The sequence below is a fragment of the Thunnus thynnus genome, chromosome 18, assembly GCF_963924715.1.
Source record: "Thunnus thynnus chromosome 18, fThuThy2.1, whole genome shotgun sequence".
Taxonomy (NCBI): Eukaryota; Metazoa; Chordata; class Actinopteri; order Scombriformes; family Scombridae; genus Thunnus; species Thunnus thynnus.
Window position 1 is genome coordinate 15,272,215 of NC_089534.1, and position 11,744 is coordinate 15,283,958.

Below are 11,744 nucleotides of genomic sequence, written 5' to 3' on the forward strand. Positions count from 1 at the left end.
TTCACATTACACATAGTCATTTCATCCATTGTTAATATTAAAATTTTGATTAGAACAGCTTTAAAGACTTTAACAGCTGCAACACAGACATAACATACATTCATTTGCTCTATCTACTTCCTCTGTCTCTACTTGCCCTGTTTTGTCTTTTTGCATTTGTCAACATCTGATCTGTTATTCCTCACCTGTCCAGTAGCTGCCACTGCAGCATTTCCCACTTCACCAGCCTGGCTGCTCCCCATTACTTAGCTCCTAAATGTATAGTGGACTGCTCATACATATGCTCTCTGCTTGATTGTCTTTAATTTCTTTTCCAGTCTTGCTCTGGTGGCACATTGCCTGTTTGTTTTTTGTTTTTTTAATTCTGTCTGCCTCAGACATTTGATTTTGTTTGCTTGGTTTCCTTCATGTTGCTTAACTGTGAGTCTGCCTTTTAACAAAGTAAAAACTGATTTTTTTTTTTTGTCCCACTCCTGTCTCTGTTATCTGTATTTGAGTCCAATCCCCTTATCCAGTTTTCGCAACTGTTGCACAAGTGTGTTGGTCCAATAGGTGTTGATGTCCATCCACTGAGTTCATTCTGGCTCTGTAGGTATGATATGCCTACATGACACCACATGAACCACACAGAACCTTTAAAATATGTATGTTCAGATGGCAATTCAGGGTTTTCTGCATCACAAAAAACAAAATGACCTCCCCACCACCACTACAAAGGGCCTTCAGATTGATCCTTTCCAAATAAAGGTGGCACCTTTTACATTTCCACCTGCTGTTCAAACTCTGCTTTCTGAAGCCAAAGTTTTTTCTTTAGTATATTACTTAAAACAATTTGCACATGAAACATACTAGGGCAAACATTTTTAAAATATGGAAATGTGCTTTGTTGTGTGATATACACATATAGATAGACACAGCAGAGTCACAGGCAGAGTGGTGCAACATTAGTACATTTAGTCAGTTTGTGGTCCATCAGATTTGTTAGCGACCATTGACAAAAAATCACAATTACGATTTGACAATAAATGAGGATATAAGTCAGCAAACTAGGAATGTTTGTGTCAACAGTGACAGAAATTTGAAGTAAAGGTTACATGTCCTTTCACAACATGGCACAGCATTTAGCAAAGAATGGCTAACAGGGAATGCATCTGTTTGTGTGTCCTTCATGTGTAAGCATAAAGGAATCAGTCAACCACTCATCCATGATAATTTAATTGGGAAGACATAAAGAGAAAATGCTTAGTGTTGGTGTCTGGGAGAAACAACATAGAAAACAGACTGGGGGACGGAGTAAGAGTGGGCCATAATCTGTCAACTGTTCATTTCATAACGTGTAAAACATAGAGGGCGGTCTGGTGCACAGAGGTTGGGAGCTTTGCCACTCGGTTATCCCTGAGCAATCATTTCTTATCTCCTAGACCCTCTGTCAGATAAGTCTTAGACAATAATCTGTACAGTGTATTCCTACAGCCCATATGGCTCTATTGCAACAAGGCTTTCTTTCTACAGCAGCCTTGATTGGAACTGGAACTGGTTTGGCAGAGGTATGTTTTATTTGATGGCAGTTACTACAAATTTAAAAAATGACTGCTGCCTATGATATTAGGTGTTTTTTTATCCCTAATATTAGAGTTCTTAGCATTTGGTCCTATCTACTTTGTGGCAGGCTGCAGTATCTCCTCTGTCACCTCTGGGACACAGACACACACCCAGATCCGGACATAACGGCTAGGCCGTGGGGTTGTTTCAGGTTGCATTAAGTGATGCCTCTCAGGTCCCCTCACTTAACACAGCCTTCATTAACAGCTGCTGATTGAGACAGATACACACAGGAGCACACACTAAGGCAGGCACACACACACACATGATACAGGTGTGTCACTTCTCCCTTGTCTGCTGCATTGCAGACTCTCCCAAACCAATTGTTCTGCAGGTGCAAAAGCTGCTACATATTCATCTTCTACTTCACAAAGAATTCCTGCTACTGCATTTTGAAACAGTGTTTTCAGTCATAGAGTATCAAGCATGAAAAGGAAACACAAACATGCCCATCATTGTCCATTAGTGTTAAGTTAATCTCCCCTTTTTCTGTCACTAAGTGTCTGTGGCCTCTTCGGGACTTATCAGATGTATCTCAGAGATTCAATTGATGGTGGAATGTTGTTAAAAGAGTCAGGAGAGGTCATAAGGTGAAATCCATGTGGTGTGATGTTTGGCAACATGCTGGCGTCCACGCAAAAAGATCATGGAAGAGAAGAGCAGGCAATGTAACACAGGGTGTGGTGCAGCTCTTGTCCTCATGTTTCTTTGTTCTCTAGACGTCACATACCAGCAGCTTCATTTATGACTCAGAATCCTGTAGAGATTGCGGGGAAAAAAAAGAGCATGTAGAGATTGAACATTTGTCTGATTATCTATACATTTACAGTATATTATCTGCAATTCATACAATGATTCTCTATGTCCAGTACATTAGTCTAGGGAGTTGATGAAGCTTCAAAACAGGAAGCTCAAGAGCATCTCCAGAGGGAATGTATCTGCAATATCCTGCCGGTTTATACGTAATCAGATCTCTTCTAACCAAGTTATCCAATCAGCCTCTAGAAGAGAGAGGCAGAAAAGGATATGACTGGAGGAAAATCAAATAAGTAAATAAAATGATAAATGAAAATAAGCTCCTTTGATGTCTGACGAAGGGATCACCAAATGGTCCCAGTAATTTAGTATTCAAAAGCGCAAACATAGTCCAGTTCCAATATGACGATGACATATACTCTAACATATATGGTATTAGTTTTTTTTCATCATCTTAGCATTAAGATTAACTCTGTCCATTGGTTGATGTAGGAACTATGATTATCTTAAATTCAAAAAATTCTGAGAGGATTGGCGGAAGACCCAGAATAAATCTTGATATCTGTGAAACAGATTAAGGGAAGGAGACAAGGCCACTGAAAGTTGAGGTGTTGGGCTTCATGTTTTTAAAACTCCTTACCAAAAACAGATTAAAAAAAGTAGATGAGCATGAAATACCAATGAGTGATAAATCACGTATTTTAGAGGTTGCTTATAGAAACTAGAGCTGCTGATCCAGCAAAGTGGAGAGATGTTGCAGTGTTTGGTCTGTCAGCAAGTTGCAATTGAGAGCAAACCATGTTTCCTGTATGGTTTATACCACACAGACAGCAATGTGTTGCTGAGTCGTGAGAATATAATGTGTACATACTGTACAGTCCCTTACTTTCACTGATGGTTTGGAACTGAGCCCAAGGAATGCAAACACAGTGTTGTTCTCCTTCGAGTCAAAGAAGTCTTCATAGTCCTGAGGAGGAAATAGAAAAAATGAGGATGTTGAGTGTTATGTAATCTCGGCAAGTTTGAAAGATGGTTTTAAACATCCCTTCCAAATAGTCCATCCACTGCTGCTTTTAATGTAATTCATGTCATTGGAGAGAAATTCTGGATTACCTTGGCCAGTGAGAGTGACAGCAGCCCTGAACAGATAATCTGCCCCATCCATGAAACTGGATTATGGCAGGATTACAGAGGCGTGTGCAATCTCAGTGGAGGATATAAACTGGCAAGCTCTAACTGATCAAACTCATTCACCAGCATAGGTGGTTCAACCAATATAGACATGATCTATTTTCTGGCATAACCAGTGTGAGCAAAAAAAACCTCAGTGCAACCTAATACCAATATAAACATTATAAACTGATATCCATCATACCCCACAGTAGTGATCCTCATTGAAGATCTGTGGCGGCAGTGGGTTGCCTTTCTCCGGCTGCTTGTCCCGGGGGATATTACGGTACATCCAGAGCCGCTGCTCCTCCAGCATAGTGATGTCTACTTCCTGGAAGCTGATTCGATTGGCCTCTAGGAAACCCACCACTGCCTGCTGATGCTTTTTTATCTGTAGAAATCAATAAAAAGAGGGAGGATTGGTTTGGGAGAGGTAGAGATGGTCAAGTAGGGTGGAGAATGGGCGGTGAGGGAGATAAATATGTACATTTAAAACACTTTGCTTCATCAATAATGAGGGGAGCCACCTGACGGACAACTACAACCTGCATTGAGAGGATCACGTGACCGACGGAGACAATCAAAGCTGTTAGTAGGCTAGTTTTCAGTAGCCTTGCTAGCTTGCCTAGTTGTACTGTAACATAAGGTAGAGACCAAGTAAAGAAAAGGTGAAGAAGAACAAAACACAACTGTTACTGGAAAATGACTAAAACTTTGTACAGCAAAGAGAGAAACACAGTAAAGCTGTTAATCAACTTGCCTTATTTCTTTATTTTTTCACCTCTGTTTAGTTTGATTTGTGTTTGGAACATTTAAAAAAAAAACATCGACAAATGTTAAAATGATGAGAAACAAACTAAACACTCATAGCAGCCGACCCCCCTCCAAAATATTCAGACATATTCATGAAGAATATTCATGCAAACAAGATGTCAAATTCATCAGATTTTGAAAACCACACAAGAATTTTCAGCATAAGTTACTTTCCAGTTTCTGTATCATAGTTCTAAAAGCAGAACTTTCCCTCAAATTCTTTAATCTGTTGCCCAGCAAAAAATCATCAACTCTGATCAGAATGTGTGTCCAGAGAGACATCAGATAATAAAAAAGGACACAGCTCAATGCCAATGTAAATAAATACACAACCAACTTTAATAATAAATTCCTACTAAAATGTGTCCATTGTAACATTTTTAATTAAAAACTCATAAATCAACATTGGCTAACCCATTGTTAGTGTGGTCTATAAGATAAAGTATCAGCTTGCACAGTGTTCAGTTGGTAGTAAACAAGCTCAACTAGCCTGCTGCTAGCTCGGCTATGCCTGTCGATCACATGATCTCTCCTTACAGGTCATAGTTCATCCAGAGTCTCCCCGATATCGAGCTAAAGCAAACAAATGTACATGTTCCACACAAGTATGATCTGATGTTGCCCTTATGTATATACATGAGTGCATAAAGTGCAGCACTACTGTATGTGTGTATGGCATCCCCCTTGTCTCTGTATGCTGGTCTTGGCCAAGCTGTTTTATGTTTAATACACTCCTGTAATGACAAACGGTAAGCGGACACCCATTGAACCAGAGCAGGTTTTCTCTATCACTCACACACACACACACACACAAATGGATAAGGAGTGTGGCGCATGTATTGAGTGCACAGTGACTCAGTTGGTAATGGGGACATTAAGAAGGATTATTGATTAGTGAAGGAGCTTAGGTTTGAAATCAGAAAGCTGACATCCTTTTTCTTCACTATGCCTTGAACTTACATCGATAGCGTTTCAAGAGAGGCTTTAGGCTGCAATTAGGATTTATTGTCTATCAATGAATGAATCAATAACTATAGTTATTATTCTAATCTGAAACATAATGGATTAAGATGATTCATGTTGTTATTTGTAGCAATAACTCCTCTTCCTGAGCAAACAAAGAATGTGGAACATTTGTCCCTGCGTGCTGTTTAGTCTTTCTTAATTGAAGGACACTTTTATTGCAGTGAACTTTCCCAGCTGTGGTTTGGGACGGATGTAACAGCTCCCCATGGTATTGTCCTATGTGCTCTGGGACACTCTGTTTGTTTGTGTTTGAGCGTGACTGCATGACAGTGTTTGTGTTCTGCAGAGAAAAAACAGACAGAAAACACAAAAAACTCCCATGGTAGGTTGTAAACACACATAAATAGACACATAGTATAAATGTATTGGGCCTGTTACTGTTCTAGCTAGCTTAAGTCACTATAGGGCTGCAACTAATGATTATTTTCATTTAATTCATCATCTATAAAAATGTCAAAAGTTGCTTGTGTTGTCCAACCAGCTTGTATAAAACTTAAATATATTAAATTTACCATCATATATGACAAAGAACAGTTGCAAATCCTCACATTTCAGAGGCTGGAAGCAGCAAATGTTTGTTTTTCTCTAGTTCAACTAATTGATTAATCGAGTAATTGTTGCAGCTCTAAAAGTGACCATGCTTCACAAGGTGGTAGGAGTAACATTGTCTGTCTCCTCTCTGTTTTGAAGGACTAAAAACAAATACCATTGGAACAATAATCAGAAGCATTTCTGACTAAACTAATTTGTATGATCAGCTGAAAAAAATATTTATTTTAACCAATTTTCAACAGTTTTGTCATGTGTGTGTATCACTTTATTTTCATTCACATTAAGTTGTTTAGAGCACCGGGCTCGGCATCTTGCATTCTATAATCATTCACTCATGGTTCCTATTTGCAACAAGTTCTATTTTGTTTATCCATTTATTTTGTTTTGCCTGAAGTTTTATCATCCATTGTGACAACTAAAGCATTTCCTCTATTCTTGTTGCTCTTGATGTGTGTGCCTGAGCATTTGCTATCATTTATCACAAAGGACTGAATCTACAAAACAAACTGGGTGCAAGAAATTTTATTTTATGGCTAAATATTATCGTCTGTTATCCTGTCCCGTAGAGAGAAGGTGAAAAATCAAACACAAACATAAGATGAATGAAAATTGAATGATGTGGTTATCTGTGTGTGTATAAATGCATGTGTACCCATTATTTTTGGGATAATGAGCACCACAATGGAGCTATTGTTTTACCTTAAGCAGTAGACAGTAAGGGCTTGTTCTGTACAGGCAGTTATAGACACACACCCAAACAAGTCTGCAAATAATCTGTTGTGTCTCTCAAACAGTGAGGCTCTGTGCGTTCTGGCCTTGAAGCCCACAATAAAGTAAATGAATTACAAAGATATTGACTGTCTTTAAAGAGAAAAATGTCTGTTTGTTCTGGTCAAAGGTTAAAAACCCCATATAGAATCAGTCAGTTTCTGGCCTGAGTCTATATGTCACATTAGTGGCCTCCAACATACAGTGCAAGTCAAAAGTTTGGACACACATTCTCATTTAAGTAAATGGGAAGGTGTGTCCAAACTTTTGACTGGTACTGTAGTATAAATGATCCGGTCTGTGAGCTGAAAGGCAGGCAGCCTGGGTGTAAATAATGAAAGAGCTGCCCCCTGTGAGCGTGAGTGTGTGTATGTGTGTATGTGTGTGTCAGAGGATGGATGTGTCCAGATGTTATATGTGTGTCTGTTTATGTGTGAGACTTGTACACAAATGACATCACGAGTAATCCTAAACACACTCCTGCTATTGCAGAACATGAGCACATACGCTTTGTTTGAGAGCACTTTCTGAAATGTAGGGATTAACTGGAGGTTAAGACAGAACTAATCCTTTAGTCACGAACAGACAGAGGGAAATTGAGGACCTACGATACTATCAATGAATAAAATAAAAATAAATTGCACCCATCCTGAGCAACAAAACAGAGGTTTTGAAAAAATATCACATCTAAAATTTAAGTTTTGGAGCTATTTTAGACTGCAAATCATGACATCTTGTGATTTGAAACAGATCTGAGTGGTATCACGCCTTCCTCAACTCCTCTTAAAAAACAGGTGAAGGGGTAGATGGATGATTTGAGAGCAGGGGAGTGTGTTTTTTTTCCCTCTTATTACCCCTGAGATGTATTTGCAACTTGGACTGCGCACGCCACCTCAAGAGAAGGCCTTCTCTTGAGCGTGCAAGATCAAATGATGTGAAGATTAATCAAACTACATTCATAATAATTATCAGGAAATTTGACATGGCCAAATGTAAAATGTGAGGAGACTGATCTTGCTACTCATCCAATGAGGAGTGTGTGTGTGTGAGGGGGGGGTTAACCTAATTTGCATTTAATTCATTCTTTGCTGATGATTTCCGCCCCACTAATTTGCAGCCGTTAAGTGGTGAACTGCTCATCTTATGCAGGGAAAAGTCTTTTCAATTATTATTTCCGATTGTTTTACTTCGTGGCTTTTCTGCTCATATATCCCTGCTCATGTTTTGCTTGTGTGTTCTCCAAAGTTACATTCCCACAGTTTTATTGCCTTCCTCCATCTCTCTCACACTACTATAACCTCTCACACCTTCCCCCCCCTTAAATACACACATCTATTTCACTTTAAATCAGCTAAGGGATCCAGTCTCACCCTTCCTCTCTATTCAATCACTTGTAACTCAATTCAAACAGCATTCGGAGTGAATTACATTCACATGAGCTCCACACTCACATAACTGACCCAAATGGTGAACCTATTCAAGCGTTAAGGACCCTGCTTTGTGAGAGTGTGTGTGTTTGTGTGTGTGCGTGAATGTATGTGTCATAGCGTTAAAAATAACTCCTTTTGTAAACGCACCAGAGACGGAGCAAGATAAAATAAATATATTAGTCATTTGTCCCATTACCTAAGACTTTAAGCATTCCCACCGGAGTGTTGTTTGATGGTTTTCTGCTCATACTCAGTATCAGCTGGACTTACTCTTTGGCATGTGCCTGTTGTTTGCCGAGGGGCACTACGACACCCTCTGTTAATGTCCCTTCTCATCAACTGCACTGACATAAATCACTCTTCTGTATTTAGAAGAAGCTCATTAGGAACTCCTCCTTAGAATGAATCAAGAGGTGAACAAGTTAAAAAGTTTAATACATTTACAACTGCTGTATACTGTTTTTGAATATGTTCATTTATGTTTAGACTGTGTCAAATAGACACAGCCTACATTGATGCTGTTGTAATTTTTGAGGTCATAATTAATATGGGTGTTCCTCTTATTTGGTGCACTCATGTACATCCTTGAGGGAGTTGCAAATTGACCACCTATGACTTGTTTGCACACCAAACAAGTATTTTGTTCTGCCAATAGTGGAGAGACGTTTGCTCCCTCAGGCTCTCCACTTTGAAAGCACAGGTGAGGTTGCAGCCCAGACTGACTGCAAAATCATTTCAGATAAACTGCTAGATGACTAACTATTTTAGTGAAATGCATTACAACACAAATTCAACAGGTTGAATTGACACATGCATTACCCAGACCGCAGAGCGTGTAAGAAACCAGCCAATTAACACTGTGCATCTTAGTTATTGAGTAGACTGCTTACATGTCTGCTTGACGCTGATTACTTTAACTGCTTATAATACTCGGCTGTTGAGGATAACGCTTTTCCACGTGCATTTTTAATATGCCTGCCCTCATTATAGCCTATGAAACTGTCATAAAGCTCGAATTTGCAAACACTCACCGCGACAGAGCCAGTTGAGGAGGCGATGTAAACCTTGATGACCATTTTAATCCCAAATTAATGTCAGACAGTCGACAAAACAAACTGTTTTCTAGTATTGAATTCCGTTTATTTTCCACAAGTAGCACTACGCTTTAACTACACACTGTTTTATATGAGAGAAGACACGCATCTCCACGACTGTATAAACTGAGCCATGATAATAAAGCGGCGTGCGCTCCTGCTGACTGCGCCGCTCAGTCTCTGTCCTCCATGGAAATCTCTGTCTATGGACCTCACTGCACACACAACACTTCCGCTGATCAGTTTCACAATAATAAAAAAAATTACAAACAACATTTTGTTTGCTCCAGAGGTCACGTGATGTTTGGAGAACAAAACTTGTGAAATAAACTAAACTAGATTGTGATATTAGGAAAGTATGGGCTAAATTTGAGGTCCAGAGTATAAGATTTTGTGCGTGTGTTTTTATGTCATCTAGTCAATTTTGTTTCTCCCTTTTTAACCGGTCAGGGGGGTTCACTTTCATTTCTCAAGTCTGTCTTAAAACAATAGTCAGGGTACCGGATGAACATTGAAATAGGTTTTTTTTGCTGTATTCATCCCTCCTGTTCATACTGACCATCAGAAGATCTCTTCATTATGTAGCCTACTTACAATGTAAGTGAAGGGGGCCAAAATCCACTGTCTGCCTTCAGTGCAAAAATGTATTTAAACGTTTATCTTAAGCCAATATGAAGCTTCAGCCTTCCACATTAGTCAAATCAAGTAGATATCTTTCAATGTTACAGTCTCTTTAGTGCCAAAGTCCCTCTTTTTGTTGCTACCACAGTAGTTCAACAGGGAAACACTGTCCGAGGAAACACAAAAAGGGAATTTGATGCTAAACAGACTGTAAATGTGGCAGATACCCACTTGATATGACTAACTTTGAGTGCTGTAGCCTCATATAAGCTTCAGATACACTTTTTAATGCATTTTTGCCCAAATTACTGTGGACACACTGTAGATTTTGATCCCCATCACTTACATTGAAAACGCATCTAAAGGGAATGTTTTAATAGCCAGTTTGAACAAGAGGAATGTTTATAGTGAGGAAAACCTCTTTCAGTATATGGACAACTGGCTGACATTTTAAGACAGACTTGAAAAATTGTGAAACTATCCTTTAACGATTAGTGTTCCGATTCTAGGAAACGTCTGTGTCATTTGCTGTTGTTAAGAGCCCAAACACATAGCTAGTGTCAAACCTTACCTGTTTATTTTGAAAATAACTGTTTACTTCTGCTTTGTTTCTGGTTATGTCAGGCAACTTGACGCAGGTAACCTCCAGGTTTCAGGTAGCTACATTGGGCGAGGAAAAGAATGAAATGTAGTTCTCCTTTAGTTTCTGGAAGCATTCTGGGCCGCAAGCTTTTTTTCTGGCTAGTTTGTTTGTTTGTTTCTTATCAGCAAATCTCAGATTTCATTAGGTATAACTCCTTTTTTATGAACTACTACTGAAATCTGGTGAAGTATTCAGTGATTATCACTATGTGTAATTTTATCCAGATGGAGATTAAACTGCGGAATAAAAATGTCTAAACGTTTACTAAATAAAATTAGATTATGCAGCCTTGATGGAGGTAAGCACTATCATGTGCTCTTTAATAATGAAAGAAAATGCACAGAATGAATTTAAAAAGGCAACAAGTACAGAAATAAACAGCACTGTATCATGTCTTTTTTGATTTCTTCAATCCAATATTATTTTCTGGAAAAATCTAAGCTTTAATATTTGTCTCATTTACACTAAGAAAACTGCAAGCTTTCATTTGAGCCTGGGAGAACTGATGTTCTACATTATACTCTCTGTGTGCCTTGTACTCTTCTTTTTAATTTTGAAAGCCCCCTTTGTTGGTCTTTCCCTTTTTTAAAAGACTGAGGGAAACATGCAGGAATTCCAATGTGCTTACTCTGTACCTGTACAAATGAATTTCACAAATGAAAATAAAGTCACTTGAATTTGAGCTTAAAATAACTCTTGCTGTGGCCAAGGTTATTTCACCTACAGAAGCTTGGATAAGAGAAATTGCAGTTACTGATTGCTTGGTCTCCGGAATGGACTTTTTCCCCTCAAAATTCTCATACCGTGGCTCTCTTCATGGGTTCAGAGAACAATCTCACCACAAAATCCATTTAGTAGCTGCTCTGGAAGAAATATATATTCTTTATATTTTATAGCTTATTTATTTCTTCATAAAATCAGCTATTTGTGCATAACACGAGTAAGAAACCATATTACCGACTATGGTACGTATCAAATGGAAAGATAACACATATATAATTCATGGCATAAGCCTCAAACACAAAGCAAAGTTTGGTTATTCTGTATTATTAATACTGGTAAACATAAGGCTATTTATATCGCAAGTAGTGTTTTTTTCCTCGTTAAAGTTTTTTCCCTCCTAAAATCGAGGGTCTAAGGACAGAAGATGTTGCTGTTGTTGTACAGACTGTATTAAAATCAGTCCCCCGAGGACTAATTTGTGACTTGTAATATTAGGCTGTACAAATAAAACTGATTTGACTACAGCGCCCCTCTGGTGGTGGAGCG

At 38.7% G+C, this 11,744-nt stretch overlaps 1 protein-coding gene across 1 annotated transcript; it reads right to left on the bottom strand.

Annotated features, from left to right (window-relative positions):
• Positions 1 to 929: 929 nt before the first annotated feature.
• sh3bgrl2 (SH3 domain binding glutamate-rich protein like 2) lies at positions 930 to 9,424 on the bottom strand. The gene is made up of 4 exons (XM_067572324.1): positions 9,149 to 9,424; positions 3,734 to 3,919; positions 3,245 to 3,325; positions 930 to 2,359 (listed from the first exon to the last, which is right to left on the bottom strand). The coding sequence occupies exons 1-4, from the start codon at positions 9,191 to 9,193 to the stop codon at positions 2,345 to 2,347; spliced, it is 327 nt and encodes a 108-aa protein (XP_067428425.1). The 5' UTR covers positions 9,194 to 9,424; the 3' UTR covers positions 930 to 2,344.
• Between the last annotated feature and the right edge of the window lie 2,320 nt (positions 9,425 to 11,744).

Coding starts and splice junctions, on each gene's coding strand:
- sh3bgrl2 (XM_067572324.1), bottom strand. CDS start 9,193: ATGGTCATCAAGGTTTACATCGCCTCCTCAACTGGCTCTGTCGCG. Junction 3,920..9,148: donor CCTCAACTGGCTCTGTCGCG/GTGAGTGTTTGC, acceptor TGATTTCTACAG/ATAAAAAAGCATCAGCAGGC. Junction 3,326..3,733: donor ATGAGGATCACTACTGTGGG/GTATGATGGATA, acceptor TTTCCTCCTCAG/GACTATGAAGACTTCTTTGA.